Raw genomic sequence first — 26,254 nt, 5'->3', positions numbered from 1 at the left:
CCTCCTGGAACACCACAATGGAACGATGTGTCGGAACGGAGGAACAGAACCTTGCTAGACATGGTTAGGTCAATGATGGATCAGGCTGAACTTCCATTAGAATTTTGGGGACATGCACTAAATACAGCTGCACTCACTATAAATAGAGCTCCGTCTAAAGTTGTCGAAAAGACTCCATATGAGTTATGGTTTAGAAAGCCTCCAAAAGTGTCTTTTCTAAATATTTGGGGATGTGAAGTATACGTCAAACGATTAATTTCAGACAAACTTCATCCAAAATATGACAAATGTATCATTGTGGGATATCCAAAAGAAACAAAGGGGTATTACTTCTACAATACATCTGAGAACAAGGTGTTTGTTGCTCGAGATGGTGTCTTTTTGGAGAAGAATCACATTTCCAAAATGACAAGTGGGAGAAAAGTATACCTCGAAGAAATTCGAGTCGAACAACAAACTCTAGAGAATGCTCAAGATGACATTCAGGATGAAACTCAGAGATCTTTAGAAGCATCTGGTGAGAATCATGGTCAACCTAGAGATGTAACCCCGCGTAGATCGCAGAGATATAGATCTCAACCGGAAAGGTACTTAGGTATTTTGACGAACGAGAGCTATGACGTTCTATTACTTGAAAGTGATGAACCTGCGACTTACAAACAAGCTATGACGAGCCCTAGCTCCAAGCAATGGCAAGAAGCCATGCAATCTAAATTAGACTCCATGTCTGAAAACCAAGTATGGGATTTGGTCGATTTGCCAGATGGCTACCAAGCCATTGGAAGCAAATGGGTTTTCAAACTGAAAAAGGACAAGGATGGGAAACTTGAAGTTTTCAAAGCTAGATTGGTTGCAAAAGGTTACAGGCAAGTCCACAGTGTGGATTACGATGAAACCTTTTCACCAGTTGCAATGCTAAAGTCTATTCGGATAATGTTAGCAATCGCTGCATATTACGATTACGAAATATGGCAGATGGAAGTCAAAACCGCTTTCTTAAACGGCGTTTTCCAAAGAATGCTAAAAAGGTATGCAAGCTAAAGAAATCAATCTACGGATTGAAGCTGGCATCCAGGAGCTGGAATATACGTTTTGATGAAGCAGTCAGTGACTTTGGTTTCATCAAGAACGCAGACGAATCTTGTGTATACAAGGTCAGTGGGAGCAAAATTGCTTTCCTAGTATTATATGTCGACGACATATTACTTATCGGAAATGACATTCCTATGTTGAACTCTGTCAAGATTTGGCTTGGGAAATGTTTTTCGATGAAGGATCTAGGAGAATCACAGTACATATTGGGCATCAAGATTTACAGAGATAGATCTAAAAAGATGATTGGACTTATTCAAAGCACTTATATCAATAAGGTGCTTGATAGGTTCAAGATGGCAGACTCCAAGCGAGGCTACCTACCCATGTCTCATGGAATAACTCTAAGCAAGACTCAGTGCCCAAAAACACTTGATGAGCGTAGACGAATGAATGAGATTCCATATGCATCATTGATTGGTTCAATAATGTATGCTATGATATGTACACGCCCGGATGTTGCGTACGCACTCAGTGCTACGAGCAGATACCAGTCAGACCCAGGAGAGGCACATTGGACTGCTGCCAAGAATATTCTGAAGTACCTGAAAAGGCACAAAGATGACTTCCTGGTCTATGGTGGAGATGATGAATTAATTGTTAAAGGCTATACAGACGCAAGTTTCCAAACCGACAAAGATGATTTCAGATCACAGTCTGGGTTTGTCTTCTGCCTCAACGGAGGTGCAGTAAGCTGGAAAAGTGCTAAGCAAAGCACCATTGCGGATTCTACAACTGAAGCGGAGTACATTGCTGCACATGAAGCAGCAAAGGAAGCTATATGGCTAAGGAAGTTCATAGGCGAACTTGGTGTAGTCCCCTCCATTAAAGGACCAATGGCCCTGTATTGTGATAATAACGGAGCTATTGCACAGGCAAAGGAGCCTAGACACCACCAAAGAGTCAAGCATGTACTTCGTAGATTTCACCTTCTACGAGAGTTCGTTGAAAGAAAAGAAGTCGAGATAAGAAAGATTGGAACTGATGACAACATATCAGATACATTGACTAAACCTCTGCCGCAGGCGAAGCACAACTCGCACACTGCAGCTATGGGAATCAAGCATATTGGAGAATGGCTTTGATGTCCTTATTTAATGTTTTAAAGTTTTAGAGTTTAAATCTTTGTAAAACATTATTGGTTAATCATTCACAATAAATGAATAGAATTCATTTTTCCATTTAATTTGTGGTTTATTAAATGATGAGTCCCTTCAATTTGACGATATATTCAAGATAGACTGTCAGGACCAGTCCTGTGACTAAGAAATGTCTATCAAGTGAACTTGAATGTCAAAGGTTGAAAATGGTCCCTGGTCGGAGTTTTCTATAAAATTGGACGCATAGAAAACGTTAGACGACTAGAATGCAAGATGACTAGTAGTTCTGTTTCTTGAACTATGTGGATATGGCAATGTCATAATCATTCGCATAGATACTTACTTTGAGAAGACTAGTATCGGACAGACCTATGAGACTTTACTGTAAGAGATGAAAATCTGTCATAAGTAAATTTCATTAAAATTATTAGACACTAAATCCTCAATACCTGAGTGATTTGAGATTACTTGTTTGAGAACTGGTTGCTTTGACGTTGACCAACCGTCGCACCGTAAAAGGAGGCTATAAAGGCAACGCTCTGGTAATCACCTATCAAACAAAGTCTAATCTCAAGATCGCAAGATTGGGATTGTCCTCCCATAAATCGTGATGAGATGCTTAAAAGTTGTACAAGGCCACTCAGAGAGCTAGAAACTGTAAAATGCATGGCCGTACTCGGATGAATCATAGGCTATGATTATCTGTTTATTTGATCAGTTGAACTCTGAAACCGAGAAACACCTCTGGACATAATAAGGATGACAACTCTTACCTTATGTTCAAGAGCAAGCATCGAGCGACAAAGGAATTAGGTAATGCACACTTGTCCCTAAGGACAAGTGGGAGACTAAAGGAAATAATGCCCTTGGTCCAAGTATGCATATAATACTAAGTCTAATAAATGCGGTTCAGTATTAATTAACAAGTTAATAATTCAGTGAGATCAAGTGAGCTGAATGCCTAGCTAGAGGCCGCTTCAGTTCAAGTGGAATTAATGATATTAATCCACAGCTTACTCTTGACTGAACCCGTAGGTTCACACAAATAGTACGTAAACGGATCAAGTATTTAATGGCATTAAATACTCTATCTATGGATATTCGGAATCGACGGATCTTGGTTTCAGTGGGAGCTGAGATCGTCACAAGCAAGTGAATACTCCGGAAACGATGATATTGCCGGAAACGGAAATATGGATCGTATCGGAAATATAAATATTATCCAAGTCGTAGATGTTGCCGGAAACGGAAACATGGTACGTATCGGAAAATATTATCGGAAATGGAAATATTGCCGGAATCGGAAATATTGCCGGAAACGGAAATATTGTCAGAATCGGAAATATTATCGGAATCGGAAAATAATTCCGGAAACGGAAATATTAAATATTTGTTCGAAACGGAAATTAATTCCGAAATCGGAAATATTAAATATTGTTCGTATCGGAAATGAATTCCGGAACCGGGAATTTAATCGGAAGCGTATCGTACGAATTAGCGTCGGACGAGGCCTGTCGGACGAAGGCCCAACACGAAGCCGGGCCATCGCCCAGCAAGCAAGACGCACGCCAACACGCACAGCCCATGGCAGCGCCAAGCCCACCGCAAGGCTAGCCCAGTGCGCCACGGCGTGGCTGCGTAGCATGGGCTGCGTAGCGTGGGCCAAGCGCACGCGCATGGGCGGCCCTCGTGGCTGCCGTGCGTGTGTGTGTTTGTGTCCATGCACAATTCCTAAATCTATTAGGATTTGGTGTATGATTAAATTCCTATTCCTAAAAGGATTATTTAATTAATTAGAGTCCTTGTAGGATTCTAAGTTTAATTAAATCGTATCCTACTAGGATTCCAATTCCCTTTCCAAACCTCTATAAATAAAGGCCTAGGGTCATAATTTATGCACATGGGATTGAAGTATTCTAAGGGTAAGTTTTGAAAGAAAAATAAGCCAAACACTTGCAAACACTTAACCGAATTTCCTAGTAACCTTAAGGGCGATTCTAGTTGGTCTAACTTGAGGCGGATCCGGACGTACTGTGGACTATCTACGGAGGGACGACATTTGGAGTCCTAAAGACTTGTTCTTGTTCGGTTTGGGCGCAGCTAGGGAGGGCACGCTACAAAGTGTATGCTTCTAAATTATGCTAAATGATTATGTGTAAATAATATGTTTTCTGGCATTAAGGTTTTTCCGCATGATTTATGTTTTGTCATATGTATCATAACCTATCACGACTGTGGGGTACTGAACTCTTGTTGAGAATGCCTGCTGGTATCTGCACAATAGAATATATTAACTAGCCTCGGGGGTGGTTCGAGGATCCTCCTCCGATGCCTAAGTACGATTACTGAAGTGATTAAGAGATAATCAAATAGTAAGAAACAAGTGTGTTTAAGTGTTTGTGTACCTCATAGCAATAAATGAGGTCCTCCTTATATAGACCAATTCAATCGTACGGTCAAGTGGGTCCCTTCTGGTGGGATAGCGACCTGTTTGACAGTGACCTGTGGTTGATCGATGATTGGCCGTCGCCATGCTTTGGCCGGTAAGGGCATTACAAGCATGCCGGTAAAAGGTGATTATCTAAGATGACCAGATTACCTGCTGGTTAGTTTTACTTACGGGGAGTAATACCGGTATCCAATAATGGTGACTTTTAAACATTTTACGTCCACTTTAACTTTGGTGTACAATATTTATCGTACAACCCATGTAAATAAGAATTTGCGTTAGGCGAGAGCCGGAAGAGGATATTCTTACATGTCAGTTCCACATGCTATCCACTTTATTCATACAAAATCAGTTCGCACGCCTTACGTGGTCCTCACCATCCGTCCCATGAGAACGACGTCACTTCGTCTTTCCACTTCCCAAAACGTCGCGTAGCACCTAAATATAATGCACTTGATTTCCACTTGTATTTCTTCAGATAACGATCACCTACCCCCTTCTACCGGTGGTTTTGACAATGTCGAAGGTCTCGACCACTCCGTCAATGGCGGTGGTAGCAATGGCGGCATTTGTGTTAGTTTCAGCTAGTATAGTAGAATCAAAGTTTACGGTGTATAATACGACGGCGAAAATAGTGGCGGATAAGCTCAACGTTCATTTAGTCGCTCACACTCACGACGATGCTGGTTGGTTGAAGACCGTTGACCAGTACTACGTCGGCTCGAATAATTCCATTCAGGTATAATTTGGTATTTAGGATGATCAATAAATTTATTCGGCTTTGATAAGCCGCCCTAAAGGCTAATTAGTGGTGTTATTAATGTTAAATTATACTTAATCTTTTCACCTTTTAGAGTTGAAGAAGATAATTGATAATTGTCTGAATTTTGTTAGGAATTTGTATGATGTGCAGGGAGCATGTGTTCAGAATATACTGGATTCGTTGATTCCGGCATTATTGGTTGATAAGAACAGGAAGTTTATATATGTTGAGCAGGCGAGTTTCGATTTTTTGTTATTCTGAAAGAATTGAGGTTAGCTTCAATTTATGGAAGTGATTGGTGTTATTTTGATGCAATGTAGGCGTTTTTCGAGCGGTGGTGGAGAGAGCAGAGCGAGACAATGCAAAGCATAGTGAAGGGTCTGGTCAAATCTGGTCAACTGGAATTCATGTAGTTATACTATACTTTTTTCTTTTGCTGCTCATGTTTGGGGATTTTGTGGGGTTTATGATAAATCTTTGCCCAATCTATACTAATATATTAAAAGGCGTTTATAAGAACGTATATGTGCCACGTAGATCCCTCCTTATTACGCCACATCACGCAAGGATTGAACACTAGACCTCTTGAATTAAAAGTTATCATTCTTACCATCTTAGCTAGCCACAATGATGTTATATTTTTCTATTTAAATAATAAATACAACCTTTTTAAAATGAATAATAATGAATTAAAGGGAAAAAATAGCAAAAGGGAATTAATTACTTAACTTATAAATGTACAATTCTTCTCTTCTCAACTTAAGCTTGACAAATAAAAAAAACTTAGGGTAATGGAGTGTAATTATGAGTGCGGAAGAGGGAAACATTGACAAGAGTATAATAATCAACTAATCATGAAGAAGAGAACTCGGCTTTGTTTTGATTTTCGGATATGGGAAGGAAGTTTGTTGATCGGCCACTGATCTTGCATGGAAATCAGATAATAGCACCATAAAGTAAATCCCACTAAAAGTAAAACCCGGAGCAACGCCCGAGCTACAAACTAGTTGCTTTATAAAAGTAGAATGAATCAGTATATACTTCAGAGGATAGGAGATAACGTATTCTTATTTGGATTTTGGAATCTATAAAGGCAAAAACTATAAACACAACAATACTCTTCTTTAGCCAATTTTATTAATAGGAAATAACAGAATAACCTCTTTCAAACTTGTTCACCAGACTTCATAAAGCCTAAAACTTTTTTTGTTTTTGTTTTTGATAACAAATTAATTCATTCATTCATTGAAAACAGTCATATACATCTACAGGGAGATTTGAGTCTAACAACTACATAAAAAATTGAATCACTTTAGGTTTTAATTTGAAATTAGAGAAATGCATGAGTTTTTAACAATGTCCTATTTTGGTAGTCCTGCACCCCTGCCCTTTAGTCTGCAGCTAGCAAGTGAAGCTAGAGTTTTGAGGGTTGAGATAAATGGTTTGGATATTTTTTTTAACTTTACCTTTTCAGCAGAGCCAGGGGAGGACTTACTTATCTAAGAAAACTTGCCTGATAGCTTAAGTAATACTGATTTCATTCATGGGTTACAGCTGAACTTTTAAGTCAATCAAATATTAAGGTCTGAAATTCCAAGATGGTTGTCGTGTACTTGTATTACTAATCAATGATGAATGATGAATATACATTTAACATTTTAGTTGCAGAAATTATTTGTTAGGGAGCTTTGTTACTTGGAAGGAAAAGTATATTTGTCTGTCAATTATTTGAGATAGATTAGAATTGAAGAGAAAACAGTATTTTGAAAGAGTAACATGTGAATGTGATGCATGCTGTCCTATTGTTTTTTTGATGGTTTTCCGGATTTCCCAAACTTCCTACAGAAATGGGGGCATGGTCATGCATGATGAGGCAGCTACACACTACATTGATATGATTGATCAAACAACACTTGGACACCAATTTCTTAAGAAAGAATTTGGGGTGACACCGAGAATTGGTTGGCAAATTGACCCTTTCGGACATTCATCTGTACAAGCTTATTTGTTAGGAGCAGAGGTAAGTCGACTATGTCTTAAATTTTTTCTACTGCTATGCTATTCTTGCTTTTATTCTTGTCTCTATGCCAAGAGAGTCCAATATCATTGTGCACTGTCAACTTTCAAGTGAATTATTGTTAGTATGGTTTACGAGTCACTTTTATGCACCTCATACTTCTGCCACTACTGCAGGTTGGATTTGATTCATTGTTTTTTGCAAGAATAGACTACCAAGACAGGGAGAAACGCATGGCTGAAAAGAGCCTTGAAGTTGTCTGGCAGGGCTCTAAGAGTCTCGGGAAGACTGCTCAGGCAAACATAATACCTGTTTCTTTTTTTCTCATCTAATTTACTCAATAATTTTTTTATATTTCTGCTGGAATTCTGATTTTTTCTTGTCTTGTAGATCTTTACTGGTGCCTTTTGGCAAGGCAACTATGAACCTCCAGATGGTTTTCATTTTGAAGTTAATGATGATTCTCCAATCGTCCAAGTAACATCCTATCTCTTATGTAACTCAAAGTCCGTAAGGGCAATTCACGTGGATTTTTTTTTAAAATTTCTCTTCTCTTGAAGGATGACCCTACCTTGTTTGACTACAACGTTCAAGATCGAGTGAATGCCTTTGTCGCTGCTGCAATATCTCAGGTAAATGTTAATGATCTTAATGTTAGCATTTTATTCTGTCAGATGAATCTACTATTCACTATTGTTACGCTTGAACTTTAAAAATCTATACTTAAAGTCTGAAACACACAGCACATAGGGATCAAAACTGGTTCTACCAGCGTAGATGCCATTGGAGTCGTAAACGTGTCCGGTTGTTAGTTCAAACCTCCTCTCCTCCAACTATTAAAAAAAGAAGCAAGACTAACAAAATAGACGGGTTAATCTATTTTACAAGCAATTTCTGAAATTAATTTTGATTAGGCGATGTTGATGCTAATATTTTCTGTATTTCAGGCAAATGTTACTCGAACAAATCATATAATGTGGACCATGGGAACAGATTTCAAGTACCAGTATGCTCATACATGGTTCCGGCAGATGGACAAGCTGATTCATTATGTTAACTTGGTAATGTTATCTATGTTAATGGTTGTTTATTCACTTGAATGATGCAAGTCCTTCAATATTAATACTTTCTTCTAGTGGATTCTTGATTTAATTGCTTTCTTCTCTCTGAATTGTTAGGGTTTTACTGTATTATTATTCCCAACTTGTTATCCTTCTCTGGCCATACAGAGACCAACATGTGAGTGATGATGTATATATGACCAGCATGGCCTGGTCACTGATTTATGTGAACTGGTTCCAGGATGGACGTATCAATGCACTTTACTCAACTGCATCAATGTATACAGATGCAAAATTTGCAACTCAGGAGTCCTGGCCGACAAAAACTGATGACTTCTTCCCGTAAGTGGAACATCTAAATGCAATTCCCGTTTATAGAGTATTATTTGGCATTCCTTGTTTGGTAATTGTGAGGAAATCTTCTCAACACAGATATGCAGATAGAATTAATGCATACTGGACTGGATACTTTACTAGCAGGCCAGCTTTGAAGCGTTATGTTAGGGATATGAGTGGCTACTATGTGGTATTGTTCATTTTTCTGGTGTTTGTAGATTTAAACCTCCGATTAAATTACCTTGAAAAGTTATACTTTACTAATTTTAGGCAGCAAGACAACTGGAATATTTTATAGGAAGGAGTCAAGCAGGTCCCAACACTGATGCATTAGCGAATGCTTTAGCTATAGCTCAACATCATGATGCAGTTACTGGTACTGAAAAGCAGCATGTAGCTTATGATTATGCAAAGAGACTATCGATTGGTTATCAAGAGGTGCGTATTTATTCTGCAATTACTTTTTGGTGTTCCTGATGCAGTTGTACTTCTAGCTTCATGCATTTATTTCTTTGTCTGTAGGCTGAGGGAGTGGTTGCATCATCAATTGGCTGCTTGACTCAATCTTCCCCTGTTACTGGTTGTCAGAACCCAACAACTAAGTTTCAGCAGGCAAGTCATTTTTATAAGAAGGGAGCACCTGTAGTATTTTATAGAAGTTGGGTAAAACTCAAAAGTACAATAAAAAAATCACAGATTAGGATAAGGAACCTAGTAAAATATCGAAGGGTTTCGCATGCACCCGGTGTAAAATAAATTTATTGTACATCGGGGTAGCTAGTTAACCAGTTTTGGTAACTTTTACCATGTTTTGATTAATTTTTTATATTATGAAGTAATTTTTGATGGATTTGCTTTTTAAAAGGTTACATGGTTACCTTTATACATTATGAGTGATTTTGAAGAGATAATTTTGATTAAAAAATTTATTACTAAAAAATAATTAACTTTTATATTATACGGCGTAGCTTTTAAGAAATTTGAGGCAACTTTACATCTGCCTTATAATATTTATTATACACTGGCCTTAATTAAGAGTTTGTGGTAAAATATATTTATTTTTATATTTCTAATCCCTTTAACTTGCCATTTTGAAGTAGGGAGACATGATTGAACATTTACTCGAAAGTAGCTACTCAAAACGGACACTGGAAGTTCTCAGATCATGTCTAGACGTCTAGTACATATAACTTTAGAAAGTGAACCAGTAAAAGATACTTCGTAGTTCGTACTGATTTCTCATCCCTTAGCCATTTCTGAATATGTTCAACATGATTTAACATTGATGAAAGAAGCTGGGAAATATTATAACTAAAAATGCAAGTTCCCAGATCCTGAATAATCATAGCTTATGAAAATGAACAGACTGAATACAGTAAATGATTAATTTTATTGATCCCTTTGACGCTTTCCCACTTTTAATTATGTGAGACATGATTGAACATTGACCTGACCTTTTATACTTCTTTGCAGTGTCCACTGATGAATATTAGTTATTGTCCTGCATCAGAAACCGATCTCTCTCAAGGAAAACATTTGGTACTAGGAGACTTCATTGAATATGCATATTCTGTATTTGTTTATCGCATTGTACTGCTTCATCTGATCTGGTTTAAATCATCTGACTGTGCATTTTGTCAATTTGCAAGATTGTGGTAGTCTATAATCCTCTTGGATGGAAGAGAGAAGATATTATTCGCATTCCTGTAAGTAACACTCCAAATGTATTTGTTAGCATCTACCCCTTAAATCTGAAATTCTTGACTGTATGGATGCGTAGACCCACGCGTACTTGATGTGTAGTGAACAGTTCATGTAATATTATTGGGTGCATCCTCTTGGTACTCATCTAACCTTAATCGTTAACATCTTGGAACTCATTCGCTGGATTACTACTCAACTTGAATTGAAACTTATTTTGAGTTCATAAACGATTGAAAAGGATTCATCTTTACATGTTTTACTTCAACACCTATAAAAAGAATCTTAAGCTTGAATCTAATTTCTGTTTGACTAGTGTCATTTAAAAAAGATTACACCTGGTGTAGATCAAGAATGAAGATGTTGTAGTTCGTGATTCTGAAGGAAGGGAACTAGAGTCACAACTTCTTCCTATATCTGATGTGCAATTGAGCACGAGTAACTTCCACGTGGCATCATATTTGGGGGTAACAGTAAGAGATGCACCTAAGTATTGGCTCGCATTTGCAGCATCCGTACCACCTCTTGGTTTCAGCACTTATACAGTATCTGGTGTTAAAGGCATGAGTAGCTTCTTTGAGTTTACTCTGAAAAAGCATTTCACAATCTTTAACTGGCTATCTTATTTTCTTTTATACCTTGAACTCTTGAATGCAGGTGCTAAGTTGACAAGATCATCTGTTTACACTTCTCAAGGGAGTAAGAAGATTAATTTTGATATTGGTTCTGAAAATTTGAAACTTACATTCTCTGAGGAGAATGGAAAGTTGACTTATCATAATAAACAAAGAAACTTGGTATGTTGATTATTTATGCTGTGCTTTCTATGTTTATGCAGAATGTTATTCATTTTACTGAAAAAGCTGTGTTTTTGTTTTATGTAATGTGTTTTTACTTAGGCGTAGTCATACTATGGTCAACACATTTTTTTGTCGCTTTTTCTTGTTATTTCTAATTGAAATTTCTGTTTACCATTGAAGTTTATTTCATGTCCTCCCACTCTTGTCCAATATTTGTTGGTTATGTGTTATTGTTCCTAGCGACATTTCCTGAGATGCTCCACTTTTTCATTTGAAGGGTAAGAACTCTGTGGAAGTGACCTATGCTTATTATCCAGGGTACAATGGAACTGAAAAAGATACTCAGGTAGGCCCTGCATCGCTCTCCAATTTTGTTGTAATTGGAGCTACTTCTAGATCTATTTTAGTGCAAATACAATATCATACTCATGTTGATTGTTGCAGGCTTCCGGGGCTTACGTGTTCCGTCCAAACGGCACGTATGTGATGCAGTCTGAGGGAAAGGTTATGAATGCTTCTTGCATGATTTCCATCTATGTAGATATAATGAATGAAAGTAACTCTAAATCTCTGCTGGCCAAATTGCAGGTTCAATCAACTGTTATGCGCGGTCCTTTGATAGATGAAGTTCATCAACAGATCAGTTCATGGATATATCAGGTGCTTTGTGTTGTAGTATTTCTGTACTCTCTGTATTTAAACCAATGTGATGCTTCTCAGTTCTTGTTCGTGGCTATGTGTATTGCCGGAAAAAAAGAGAACTGACGAAACAAAAAATCAGATGTGACACAAGTAAATAGGAAATTGTTCTCCCTCATGCAATTGGTACCTTTTTGTATTGACTTGTTGCTACAGCCCGTAAGTGCTTTCTGTTAAGTATAACCATCTCTGGAGATTTCTTTCTGTTAGTCCTTTTTGTGGACTATGCACCTAATCTCCTCAAGCTCCTTGTGCAATTGTGATATACAAATATTATAACAGAATGAAGCACTATGCCTCTAGGCACACTATCTACCCGTTTCTATATGTACTCCATTTTGTGTTCTATTTAATCTCTATCCTTTGTGGTTCCAGTAAAGAATACAAGTTTGGGGAGCATAATATACACAGAGGTGGTTACAAGTGATTTGTGCAATCCCCGCCTCCCCGCTACCCCCTGCATCCTGTTTTACTTCATTCTCTAAATTAATCCTTTTTATTGGCAAAACTCTGGAGCTTACACTTGGGACTAAAGATTGTCACTCGAGGAAGTTCTTATGGAATCATATCTTATGATTCTACTTTTTGTTAGATATCATTTTTCTTGTTTTGCTGCTGGATTTTTGCGGTGTATTCTCCTCAGTCTGGAGCTGTGCTAATTATTTGTCCTTGTCTTCAGATCACAAGAGTTCACAAGAATAAGGAGCATGTTGAAGTTGAATACGTTGTAAGCTCAAACAGGAGTTACTTTAATTATGGGGTTTTCTGAATGGTTATTGATAAATGAACAAGTTCGAGGTACTATTGTGCATTCTCAAACAGGGACAAGATCACAAAGGAGTTGGAATAATTTAAAGAGCAAAGCTTCTTCAAGTTCCTTCATCAATATAGCTCATATTATTATGTCAACTTCTTCAATATATATCATAATATTATGTCGATACCCTGCATTTCAGGTTGGGCCTATACCTGTTGAAGATGGGATTGGAAAAGAAGTTGTGACAAAATTGTCTACAGGCATGCAGTCAGATAAGACATTTTACACGGATTCAAATGGACGCGATTTTATTAAAAGGGTAAATTTTCTTTGTGTAGTATGTACTCTGTAGTGACTAGCCACTTTGTGATGAGCTAAAATTAATTTTCCTTATGAACACTTTCATACTGCGGTATACAAATGAATTTATTGCTTCACAGATTCGTGATTATAGATCAGACTGGGAGCTGCAAGTAAATCAGCCAGTTGCTGGGAACTATTATCCTGTATGTTCTTATTCCAACTCTCGTAATTTTCTGTATGGGATTAATTTTTCTCTCGTAATTTTTCTATTTGTGCATGTCCGTTTCCGATGGAGCCAAAGATTCATTTGTTCTTTTGGCTGTGGGATGTAATGGACTAAATCAAAATGACTCTTAAAACCTCTTCGCTTCCTTTCCATGAAGTAGAAGTTGGTCTTCCTGTTGTCGTCCCGTTATCGCTTTTGAGTCAATTGGAAACAACCTCTCTGCAATTGCAGGGGTAAGGTTGCGTACACCCGACCCCCCCTTACCCCGCTTCTTGCGGGAGCCTCTTTGAGGCAATGGGGTAATGATAATGATGAATTTGTTGACAAAAGTGATGAGTTTGTTTGTTCTGTATCAAATATCCATTTCTCTTCTTCCTTCGCAAAACTTTTACCAAGTTAGAATAGCCCATACATGGAACTTGAGAGCTAATCGCAATATTGAATCTCGGCCGCGTCACGACCGCACCGTAAAGTTTTTTGAGTTAACCATAACTTTAATTTTAGGCAAAAGTGTTAGCTAGACTTTCAACCGTCATTGTGATTGCAACTGCATCCTAGTATTCCTCTCTTTGCTACAACCTTTTATCTTTAAACCTTTCACAAATTCTTATTTACAAGTGGTGTACACTAAATATTGTACACCGGAGTAAAAGTTAACTCAATTTTTTTAAAAGTTACCCTTTTATATGTAAAAGTATCTACTTTTTAGTGATAAAATTTTTCAACAAAAACAACAAAAAAGCCTTAGTCCCAAAATGATTTGGGGTCGGCTAACATGAATCGTCGTAGGATACCGTCATTGTCACCAATCAAACCAGAAATGAGCAGGAAATATAAAAAGAAAAAAACAAGGAAGAGAAAGTGGAATTAATGAAAGTAAGATAAGAGAAAAATGTGTATATATATATATATATATATATATATATATATATATTATAGAAAAAAAAAATATTGTAAGAGATAATAAAAAATAAGTAAAGTGTAAAATAAATGAATAAGTAAAATAAGTATATTTCAAAATAGCATGTAAATTAAAAAAAAATTAAAAGAATTAAAAAAAAAAAAAACAAATAGAAAGAAACAGAATCACTTTTAATAAAAAAATTAAAATTTTTCATTTTAATAAAAATTATTTTTTCAAAATCACTAATAATGTATAAAATTAATCATTTAACTTTTTAACATGTTATTCTATCAACTTTTTTAATATAATATAGAAGTTAATCAAAACATATTAAAAGTTATAAAAAAAACTAGGTGAAAGTTACAAAAAAGTGGGTAAAAGTTATCATGGTGTACAATATATTTATTGTACTCCCTCCGTCCTAGCTCAGGCTTAACATATACTTGTAACAAAAGGTCCAAAATAGGATGTCCCGACTACTCCGGGAGTCACTTATTAAAGTTATTATGCTTTTGCCACTTTTTTCTCTCTACTTTTGTCTTCCCTTGTGGATCCACAGTTCCACACCCACCCACCCACCTACCTTTTTCTTTGTTTCTTTCTCACTCAATCTCCGTGATCTAGCTCTAGACCCGTCAAAAATTGTTCGGACCCGAAACCCAACATAAAACCGATTAGAAAATAAAACCGATATTTCCTAGGTCATGAACAAAATATTGAAACCCGATCTTATCTTAACTCGATTTTATCCATCCTCGTAACTCAAACCCCAACTTTATTCGAGCCAGATCGAACCTGTTTGTGACCCGGACGATTGAAAATCCATTATTTATAATAATAATTGAGATTACGAGGAATTTTAAGCACAATAAAAAAATGTTAATGTTACTGTTGTTGGGTGTAATATGATTCTGGTTTGACTTATACGTCATTTTATAGTTGAATTTGTATATGTTAACATGTGTATGATACTTTATTATTTTGTGCGCATCTTTTGTATATTTTATTGAGCTATGGTTATATTTATTAAGCTAATAAATGATGATATAGTATATATGTTTTAAAATCTCTCAATCCGCTGAGTCAACCCGAACCAAACACTCTGGGTCATGAACAAGCATTTCTAAACCCGAATCTTAAAGTGACGTACCCGAATTAAGCCGGACCTGAAAATAAGTTATTAAAACCCGACCTGACCGACCCGTTTGACAAGTCTACCTAGCTCCGACGTTAACCCAATTTAATGTCCACCCCCAGCTGGGATGGAAAGAGTATCAAGTTTCTCCAAATATTCTCTCTTTCCAAACCTTTTGGTTACTTAGAAAGGGTTAGGCTTGGTTACAACTTCATACTTTGTTATTTTAAGATGGGTAACGTTATGGATTATGTGTAAGTATGTAGCCTGATTACGTGATTATGGACTTATTATATCTTTTTAATTTCACACTATTGTTTTTGATGCTTCTCTCAGATTAATCTTGGGATGTATTTGCATGATGATATCAACGAGTTCTCCATTTTGGTGGATAGATCTGTTGGAGGTTCTAGCATATTGGATGGTCAACTAGAGCTCATGCTCCATAGGTTTAGTGCCTTTTACAAATTACTGAATCAAGTAAAAAGTTTCTAAGCAAAGCTCTAACAGTTTCCGTATTACTGTAAATGTAATCCTTTGATTATGTTTGTTTATAGACGCTTGCTCAAAGATGATGGTAGAGGTGTTGATGAGGCCCTGAATGAAACATTTTGTGCTCAAGACAAGTGTACGGGCTTAACTGTGAGTAGTTTATCCCAAAAATTGAATTTACACCTTTTTTTATAGCTTATTCTTGTCCTTCTGGTTGCCAATTTATTGATTTTAAGATGCATTTTACTCATAGAACTGTATAAAGATGACAAAGAATTATATGCCTGAAGTTTCTGATAGACTGCCAACCAGGGGACATGATCTTTAGCCATTTAGTCTAAAGAATAGAACCAAGGACTTAAGGCCTATGAGTCTCTCACTAGGAACGTATAAGATTTTGGTATATTAATGGGCATAACGTTCAGGCTTAAATTGGTTTGATTGAATAAGTGATGGATCTCATGGGTTTTGGATACAGAGGTTTTCATCTCCTGCATGTTTATCAGCTTTAGTAGATGGTTTGGTGCTACACGAAGCTTAAGGTAGAGCATTACCTTTTCTCATTTAATTGAGAATTAACAGAGAAGCTCCAGAAGCTGCTTGTTCACATCCAAATGCAACACTGATCAGTGTTGGAAAAATTTCAACTATTTATTTAAATCAAAATAGTTTACTATAGTGGTAACCCCAATCATTTTGCAGGTTCAAGGAAAATTTTATTTCAGAATTGACCGTTTAGGGGAGGGTGCTAAATGGAGGCGTTCGTTTGGACAGCAGATATACTCTCCGCTTCTCTTAGCCTTCAGTGAGCAGGTGAGAAAACATTAGCTTTTAGTAGCTACAAATGGAAATGGGGTATTCTTATGACTATAATCACCATCTGTGCAGGATGAAGACAACTGGTTGAATTCCCATCTACCCACATTTACCGGAATTGATTCTTCTTATAGTTTACCTGAAAATGTTGCTATGATAACCCTTCAGGTAATGGACACTCCTCATAATGAGTCCTTTGGTAATTCAACCTATTATTATAATCAGAGGCTTGAAAGTTGAAATGGCTTGCAAGTTAATTGGGAATTTTTTTCTTTCATCCTTCTAAAATGAACAGGAGCTTGATGGTGGAGAAGTCCTGCTTCGATTAGCACATCTATTTGAGGTATTACTTAGCTTTCTGCTCATCTTCTGCCATAAATTAAAGTAATCTAACTTGGTTCGTAAAATTCTTAGAGAATGGTTCCTGATCATTTTCTATTGGATAGCCTGAAAGCTTCTTGTAGTTGAACATGTCAATGTTTATCGTGTAGTTGCAAGTTATTTCGCTTGTCTTGCTTTTGGCGTTTCACAAGGTTCTGATTGTGGTCTTTATGGTGCTCCCAGTTATTACTTTAAGGTTACTTTTATGCAAAGTCATCAATGCCTTGTTAAGCTGTTTGTTAAGAAGACACTGGTTACGGAATATATTGTTATTTTCTTTCCTGCATTCTTTTCCCTTTTTTCGTAATAAGTTAGTCTTTTTTTCCCTTTTTTCCTCTTTTCCCTTGTTGGATTATTCAGGTGGTTCTAACTTTAGGGTTCTGGTTTTTTCTGAATGAGATCGGAGATGTATCTTCTGCAGTGTAGTTTGTCTCCCCTGGTTTAAAGTATTCCTTGGTTTGGTCTGGGGTTAGGGGATTTGTGCCATGGCAGAACTAGGCTCGGTTTTGCAATCAATGAAGAGCAATAGGCTATCAGTATCAGGGTAATGAAACCAATCAGGTTTTATGCTGCATGCAGCAAGTAAATGTAGAAGAAAGTAATCTATACACGTGTAGTATTGAAGAGATCATACTTGGCGTTTCACTTAAGTTTTAGTTATGCTCTACTTACTAATTGGGTCATAGGAAGGAAAACACTATATTTTTACATCATACATTGCCTTGTTGAAATGAAGATTGGAGAAGACAAGGATCTTTCAAGCATGGCAAATGTAGAGCTGAAAAGACTTTTCCCATCAAAGAAGGTAGATGCTTCACATTTGGATGTCTTGTTTTCCGTCACGTAGATTTGAAATTATGAATAATGAATATGCATCTGTTTCTCTTTTGTCGAATAACTCAGATTGGAAAAGTAACGGAGACCAGCCTCTCGGCAAATCAAGAGCGGGAAGAGATGGAGAAGAAGAGACTGGTGTGGAAGTCTCAAGCTTCTTCTGCTCAGACATCCAAAGTGACAAGGGGGAGAGCAATTGATCAAGCAGAGCTGATTCTAGAACTTGGTCCGATGGAAATTCGAACGTTGCTGATTGAATTCAGCAACAAGTCTGACAGAATCTTTGATGCTTGAAAATCAGGTATTATGCTTCTAGGCTTGATTCTGGCAATGTAGTTACCTCTTATTTTATTGTTCACTTTGAGAAACTTTGCTGGGATTAAAGCCACTGTAGTATCTGTATGTATGTAGAGATGTAAACATTCCTGTACTGAATAATGATATTGGCTTGACTATTGAATAAAACTTTGATGCCTACTTGCCCTTATTCAATCAGTGTGATGTGCTCATGTCCTCTCGCAGGTCGCAACACTTGACGATGTTCAAGATGTTTTAGCTACTAAAAATGAGTTAATTGATCATGTTGAGCCACCAGAGCTTTTGGGGAACCCAACTAATCCCCTTATTGGGAGGGCCTTTGTTAATCTTCCTGATTGGCAAGTTATGCATATTAAGTGGCAACATTGTAAATAAAAAGCAAAAAAAATAAAGCTGGATTAGGGTTTGTTATCTTCATCTTATAGGATTTTATTGGAACTTATAAGATCTTATAGGACCTTAGCACAACCCTCGCTAACATAGACGGTGGATTGTTGACAAAGCACCAAACTTGTTTCATTAGCAAAGTTTTGTTCAAACAAGTTGTATTCTCAATATCCAAACCGCATTTAAACACAACTTATATCATTTAAGATGACTATTATTTGTTTCTCAACTTATATTAATTTAAAGCACGATTTTTATTCATTTAAGATCAATTATTATTCATTTAAGTTCCATGTTTACTCATTTAAGCTTCACTTTTATATATTTAAACTCAACTTTTATTCATTGAATCTCACCGTTATATTCATTGTCAAGCTTTATACATTTTCATTTTTATTCATTTAGCTCACTGTTTATTCATTTTCAATATGTGGTAATGACCAATGGCTTAGTTGGCTAGATGCAAACTTTATTTTTGTATTCTGGTAATGACCAAAGGTGATTTAGGAAATTACCAAACTTTTGATCTGTTCGTTTTCTTCAATAATAATACTCCCTCCGTCCCAGATTACTTGTTACACTTTCTTTTTTCGTCCGTCCCATATTACTTAATTAGGAAAGACCCACAATTATTATATTGTCTTTCTCTTCCCACTAGAAAAAGTATTTTCCTCGCACTCTCTCATTCTATTAAAAAAAATACCACATTAACTATCACATCTACTTTTTTAATAAAATAACAATTGATAACCAAACAATCACTTATCACCTAAAATTTTGTGAAAATATAAGTGTAACAAGTAATGTGGGACGGAGGAAACAATCAAATTAAAAAATGAAAAAGATATTTCAAATCACACGAGTCATATGTTAGTGTTAAGTTGTTTTTTATTAAAAATAAATAATTTTAAATATCACCATGATCACATCTCTAGAAATTAAATGAAATGTAACGATTAAGAATATATAGTTAAATATTTTACGTAAAAAGGAATATCATAGCATGCACAACCATGTACGGTATCGTGTACGACATAGGGGGGAAAAACCACAACTCGGGTCACATATGAGATTTTAAGTGGATTTTTTTTCTTCTCAACAACTTTAAACAATACCAGGGTAATGACCAAAGTCGTAGTTTGTTATATGCAAATTGCTCTTTTGCGTTCTGGTAAGAAGTTCGACAAATTTAGGACAACTTTTATTCATTTAAAGTTAACTTATATTCATTTAAGCTCATCTTTAATTAACTTAACTTCAACATGTATTCATTTAAACACAACTTGTATTCATTTCAGATGACTTTTATTTGTTTCACAACTTATATTAATTTAAAGCACGACTTTATTTATTTAAGATCAACTATTATTTATTTAAGTTCCACGTTTACTCATAAGCTTCACTTTTATATATTTAATACTCAACTTTTATTAATTGAAGCTCACCGTTTATTCATTTCAAGTTTTATACATTTTCATATTTATTCATTTAGCTCACCGTTTATTCATTTTCAAGTTGTTATTCATTTTCAAAATGTGGTAATGACCAATGGCTTAGTAGGCTAGATGCAAACTTTATTTATGTATTCTAATAATGACCAAAGGTAATTTGGGAATTTTCAAACTTTTGATATTTTCGTTTATAATAATCAAATTAAAAAATGAAAAAAATATTTCAAATCAGGCGAGTCATATGTTAGTGTTTAAGTTGTTTTTGATTAAAAACAAGTAATTTTAAAAGAAATAACAATTGTTACAACTCTAGAAATTAAATAAAATGTAACGATTAAGAATATATATAGTTTAAGATTTTAAGTAAGAAGAATATCATAGTTTGCACAACCATGTACGACATAGGAGGAAGATAACCACAACTCTGGTCACGTATGATAGTTTAAGTGGAATTTTTTCTTCTTTTTAAAATAAATTTAAACAATACGAGGGTAATGACCAAAGTCGTAGTTGGTCATATGCAAACTGCTCTTTTGCATTCTAGTAAGAAGTTCGACAACTTTTAAGTATAACTTTTATTCATTTAAACTAACTTATATTCAATTAAGCTCAACTTTAATTCAGTTAAGCTCAACTTGTATTCATTTAAACACAACTTATATGCATTTTAGATGACTTTTATTTGTTTCCTAACTTGTATAATTTAAAGCACGACTTTTAGTCATTTAAGATCAACTATTTTATTATATATATATATACATACATATATATATATATATATATATATATATATATATATATATATATATATATATATATATATATATGGTCCCTCTTCAATGAGAAGTTCCTTAAAATGAGAAGAATAGGAAGCCATCCTAACCGTCCCTACGAACGAAAGCTGAGCCGTTGATCTCGCGCGTGCAAAACAAACTAAAAACCCCAAAACAAAGAAAAAAACGCGACAAAATTTCCCCCCAAACCCCGACATTCTCTTCCTTCTTTCTAAATTTCTTCAATGGCAGAAACCCAGGAAACAAGATTTAAAGAAATCATAAGCAATTTGTCTATGGAGGAAGGTATTTAGTTCTTTTTGTTGAAATCAATTATCTTGAATTTTCAATTTAGGCTTTCGAAATTATTGAACCAATTACGAATTGGTAGTGAAATTGAATTGATTGACATTTTTGAATGAAATTTTGAATTAAAATTGCAAATAATTTGATTGTGAATTTGGTTGCTCGTGTGGAATTTTGGGGGGGGGGGGGGGGGTTTAAGCCGTATCAGAATTATTGATTTGTTCATGTTGCTCGTTGATTGGGAATTTAGTTGCTCGTTGGTGTTGTGCGATAATATTTAAATTAATGAAACAAATAGAAATTGATAGTGTAATTGAATTGATTAGTACTTTAGAATGAAAATTGCGTAAATTATTGAATGAAAATTGCATAAATTTTGATTTGTTCATGTTGAGTTTTGCCCCAGTTGATGATTTTTTGAAGTGTGGGTTTAAACAATAAAAAGGGAGAGAATTCTTAGCCAAAATACTGAAAAATTATTGAAATTTGAAATTTGCTCATGTTATTTTATAAATGAGCAATTTGCCTGTGAATGAGCAATTTAAATAAAGAGAAAACATCAGAAATCTGCCTGTGAAAGAAGAAATAATAAGCAAACATCAGAAATCTGCCTATGAATGAAGAAATATCAGAAGAGTATCATATGTTATCGAGTATTATCAAATGAGCAACAGCTGTTGTCGAGTTTTAATCTAAAATCTAATCTTAGCTTTAAGCCTAACAGAATTACAAGCAAAGTACATAAAAAGAGAACACAGTTGTTGTCGTTGTGGTCCTTCTTTCTCTAACTAATCGAACTTGTAGACTAATACAAAAGACAGCAAGGATCAATAAGCTTTGCTCATTTAGAAACCCAGTAGGAAAATTCTATTATGAGCCAAATCCAAAACTTGCAAGTCATGTAAGTGCCTAATTTGGGTAGGTATTGGTTTGGTAATCTCATTGTTTTTTTTTTTTGCTAAGCAAGTGAGAATAATATTATAAGCTCAAACCAAAATACAAGCTAAAATAGTTCAAGAGAGACAAACCAACTAGGTTGGACCATCTCACCAAGGAACTAGCACAAACATACTAGCCAACAGGCATACAAACATCAAAACACAACCTATAAAGCCAAAAACCATTGGCTATCAGACCTGCTAACACTCTTAGGCAATACTGCTTGAATTCTAGTTTTTACAACTTGTTTGATGCTACTGATTGTACTGCTGACAGTAGGGACAGTCTGCTCCCAATAACTTGTATTCCTGCACTTCCAGATCAGGTACACAAGAGCCACTACAGCTGCAAACACAACCTGTTTTCTGAACTTGGACCTTCTACTGTGACTGATGCTTCTGAAAATATGCTGTAATTTGTTTCCACACTGCAAACCCAACCACTTCTTCATTTCCATCAGACACATGTTACTATAGGTACACCTGAAGAATAAGTGATCATGAATCTCATCACTCTGACCACAAATCAGGCAACTAGCAGAAGCACTAATCCCTATTTTTGCAAGCTTAGCTGTAGTTTGGAGTCTAGCCCGAATTACAAGCCAAGCAATAAATCTATGCTTTGGAGTATTGAGCCAGTTTATCCCAATGAACCTTAGGCTTATCATCTGCTAACTTTTCATACACCTGTTTCACTGAGTAATGAGGCATATTACTGAACTCACTCTCAGAATAGACTTGCTTCAGTAACTCTTTCACTTCACATATTTTCTTCCAATATTAGCTTGCACTATTGCCTGGCTAGTATCCCCACCATTCCCCATTCTTTAAATACACAGAAGTCACCCATCTAACCCAAACATTATCTTGTTTGGTAGCTAAAGCCCACACATATTTACCCATGCTGGCAGTGTTCCAAAGAACAACATCTCTAAAGCCTAGTCCACCTGTTTGCTTACTACTGCAAGTATTATGCCAAGAAACATTGCTAGGCTTAGAGCTGTAAGCAAGACCACTCCATAGAAAGGCCCTACAGACCTTAGTGATCTCCTGCAGAACATTCTTAGGCAAAATGTACATTTGTGCCCAATACATATGTAAGCTTAACAGGACTGAATTAATGAGCTGCATTCTAGCCACATAAGACAGATTCCTAGTGCTCCACATCTTAATCCTAGCTGTCATCTTGTCTACTAACATTCCACACTGAGCAACAGATATTTTCTTAGCACAAATGGGGATACCAAGATACCTGAAAGGCAATTGACTTCTGGTAAAACCAGAAACATCAATGATTCTCTGAATGAAATCATTACTCATACCATGGCAATAGATGGATGATTTCTGCTGATTTGCCTTCAGACCAGAGGAAGCAGAGAACAACTTGAATGCTTGCAAAATAAGATAAACAGATGGAAATTCACCTTTGCAGCAGAGAATAAGATCGTCAGCAAAACACAAATGTGTGAGTTTGAGCTCTTTGCATCTTGGATGATACTGAAATTGGCTCATACTACTCATTTTATGCAATACCCTTGACAGATATTCCATGCAGACCACAAAAAGGAGAGGAGAGATTGGATATCCTTGTCTCAGACCCCTCTTAGACTTGAAAAAGCCATGCATTGAACCATTAATCATGAGAGAAAACATTGGAGTAGTAACACACTCCATTACTAGATTAACAAACTGCCCAGGAAAGTCCAGATAAATCAGCATATCCTTTAGAAAGTTCCAATCGACAGTATCATAAGCCGTTTGGAGGTCAATCTTCATTAAACAGCTTGGTTTCACTCCTTTCCTCCCATAATGCCTTACAAGATCCTGGACAACCATGATATTATGTACAATATACCTTCCATGAACAAACCCCCCTTGATTCTCAAAGATCAAATCAGGAAGAATTTGTCTAAGTCTTGCACACAAAACTTTAGTAACACATTTGTACAGTGTGTTACAGCAAGAAATGGGTCTGAACTCACTTACATTTCTTGGACATTTGACCTTAGGAATCAGAGTAATCACAGTATGATTAATTTCCTTGAGTAGCTTGCTATATATGCTGAACATCTAGGACAGCTGAAACAACATCACCCCCTACTATGGACCATGCATCTATATAAAAATATGAACCAAAACCATCAAGACCTGGAGCCTTCCTGGAATAGAAAACAAAGCAGCTTTAACTTCATCAGCAGTGTAAGGAGCATTGAGAATATCTTTGTGATGATTCTGACAGATAGGACCAGACTGTACTATCTGTTTGATAACATGTGTTCTGTTATCATGAACACTTCCCAGAAGTTCTGTGTAATAAGCCAAGAAAGCATCTGACACCTCATCAGGTTTATCTCTCCACACACCATCAAAGATACTATACACTTGATTCTGCAATCTTCTGCTTTTAATACTCTGATGAAACCATGAAGTGTTTTCATCCCCATTTTTAATCCACTCCACTTTAGCTTTCTGTTTCAGAAAATCTAGATAGGCTTTATGAGTGATTTTATACTCTTGAATTGCTTGCAGTTCTAGATTTGCTAACTCCTTATCATGTGGGTTAAGATGCATTCCCTCCTGAGCAGCAATCATACCATGGTGAGCCTTCAAATCAGCTGCCTGAATATCAGTGAAACCAACTCTGTTCAGCTCCTTGAGGGAGGCTTTAACTTTCTTCAATTTATTGGTCAAAACAAACATTTTGCTACCAGAACACTGGAAATTCCGGGCCATTTGTATAATATCAAGAAAAAGGGGAGAAGATTTACACATAGTGAAATACTTGAATGGTTTCCTTCCTCCATCACTTCTAGGATAGACAGTGAGAAGACCAGGAGAGTGGTCAAACTGCCCTTCAGGTAAGAAACAAACTTCAACACTTGGATAATCATTCTGCCAAGCTTGATTTGCAAGAAATCTATCCAACTTTGAAAATACTCTATCACCACCCTGCTGCTTGTTGTTCCAAGTAAAGAAATTGCCAACACTCTTTATATCCTCCATGCCACACACATGCATGCGCATACCTATCTTCTCTTCCATATTCATGACACAATTAAAATCACCACATAAATTCCAAGGTCCTTGGACATTCAACAACTATAAATCTCTCCATAACTCCTTCCTCATATTATTCTCATTGAATGCATAGATAAAAGTACAATGGAAAGGGGTCATACCACTCACTGGACTGATGTGACAATGTTTAAACTTGCTAGAAGCAGCTGTTATGTTAACATTGAAGCTTCCTGACTTCCAAGCAACAACAATTCTACCTCAACTGTGATAGCTAGCATTAGTAGTGAAGCACCAATTCTGAAAAATCTTCTGGTAAAGCTTGCCTAGATTAGGCAATTTTACCTTATGCTCCAGGAGACCAACCAAACCCACCTCATACTTTTGAATAAATCTTTTGACCTCTTCCTGCTTATGAGATAGGTTGATCCCCATGACATTCCATGCTAAGATTCTATCCATGAGGGGAGGAAGGGTCCCCCCTTCCACCTACTTCCCTCCCCTGTTCAGTTCCTTGATTCACCACAGAAACACTCACAGTGTTAGCCACCTCATCCTACACATCACTATCCAGTACATGGAAGCCATTGTTGACCTGAGTTGGTTGCACAGGAGTACTCCTTGTTGTATTATAAGTGTTTTCAAGGCTAAAATGAAGAACAAGAAAGTAAGACTTACGGAACTTGTTGTGCCGTGGTAACCAAACCACTGCCTTGAAAACGAGATTCGGTGCAACCGGGGTGCACAATTGTATTCAGCGAATCGTTCCCTAAGGTTTACACAACTCTCAACACACAATGGCACTCTTGGGTGTGAGATGGAGTTACTAGAACTTATGCCCAAAAGAGAGGAAGAAAAGGAGATGATAAGAGAATGTTTTTTCTGTAAACAACACAAAGAATGAAGCATGTATTTATAGGATTAGTGGAGGATATCAAACAGCCCAAGGAAATCAAAGGACTCAAAGGAATCCAATGATCTTAATCATGACAATTAACATATGAAAATGAAGAGTTGAAACCCCCTTAATCAATAAGGATTTAAACTCACTTAACTCACCATAATCAGAAAGGTTAACAACCCTTAAACCATACTTAATAAGGCTGCCAAAAAAGGAATCCCAAGGAAGCAAAACTAACGTCCAAAAAACGTCTTTTTACGTCTTTTTGCATTTCGCCCGATCCACCGCCCGATCGAGCG

General features: G+C 36.3%; 2 protein-coding genes across 2 annotated transcripts; one reads left to right on the top strand and one right to left on the bottom strand.

The window, feature by feature from the left end:
- Window positions 1–5,097: 5,097 nt before the first annotated feature.
- Window positions 5,098–18,832, top strand: LOC110791199 (probable alpha-mannosidase At5g13980). Its single transcript, XM_021995947.2, has 30 exons — window positions 5,098–5,380; window positions 5,555–5,638; window positions 5,725–5,813; window positions 7,250–7,424; window positions 7,598–7,717; window positions 7,812–7,898; window positions 7,982–8,053; window positions 8,369–8,482; window positions 8,724–8,824; window positions 8,915–9,008; window positions 9,089–9,256; window positions 9,341–9,430; window positions 10,292–10,357; window positions 10,468–10,524; window positions 10,867–11,080; window positions 11,177–11,316; window positions 11,597–11,665; window positions 11,764–11,823; window positions 11,908–11,979; window positions 12,698–12,745; window positions 12,975–13,094; window positions 13,216–13,281; window positions 15,680–15,792; window positions 15,901–15,985; window positions 16,538–16,648; window positions 16,724–16,819; window positions 16,947–16,994; window positions 17,769–17,837; window positions 17,936–18,167; window positions 18,389–18,832. Exons 1-29 carry the CDS (start codon window positions 5,159–5,161, stop codon window positions 18,158–18,160), a joined length of 3,075 nt encoding a protein of 1,024 aa, XP_021851639.1. The 5' UTR covers window positions 5,098–5,158; the 3' UTR covers window positions 18,161–18,167; window positions 18,389–18,832.
- A 5,322-nt stretch (window positions 18,833–24,154) lies between these two features.
- LOC110791193 (uncharacterized) lies at window positions 24,155–25,081 on the bottom strand. Its single transcript, XM_021995941.2, has one exon. It carries the CDS (start codon window positions 25,079–25,081, stop codon window positions 24,155–24,157), a length of 927 nt encoding a protein of 308 aa, XP_021851633.2.
- Between the last annotated feature and the right edge of the window lie 1,173 nt (window positions 25,082–26,254).

The sequence above is a fragment of the Spinacia oleracea genome, chromosome 6, assembly GCF_020520425.1.
Source record: "Spinacia oleracea cultivar Varoflay chromosome 6, BTI_SOV_V1, whole genome shotgun sequence".
Classification (NCBI taxonomy): domain Eukaryota; kingdom Viridiplantae; phylum Streptophyta; class Magnoliopsida; order Caryophyllales; family Amaranthaceae; genus Spinacia; species Spinacia oleracea.
The sequence above is the reverse complement of the archived record's forward strand: the minus strand, read 5'-3'. Positions and strand labels throughout refer to the sequence as shown.

Excerpts from the sequence above, each read along its gene's own strand:
- LOC110791199 (XM_021995947.2), top strand. The coding sequence starts at position 5,159 with ATGTCGAAGGTCTCGACCACTCCGTCAATGGCGGTGGTAGCAATGGCG. Across the intron at positions 11,824-11,907 it reads TGATGCAGTCTGAGGGAAAG|GTTCAATCAACTGTTATGCG; the intron begins GTTATGAATGCT and ends GCCAAATTGCAG. Across the intron at positions 16,995-17,768 it reads GATTAGCACATCTATTTGAG|ATTGGAGAAGACAAGGATCT; the intron begins GTATTACTTAGC and ends GTTGAAATGAAG.
- LOC110791193 (XM_021995941.2), bottom strand. The coding sequence starts at position 25,081 with ATGGAAGAGAAGATAGGTATGCGCATGCATGTGTGTGGCATGGAGGAT.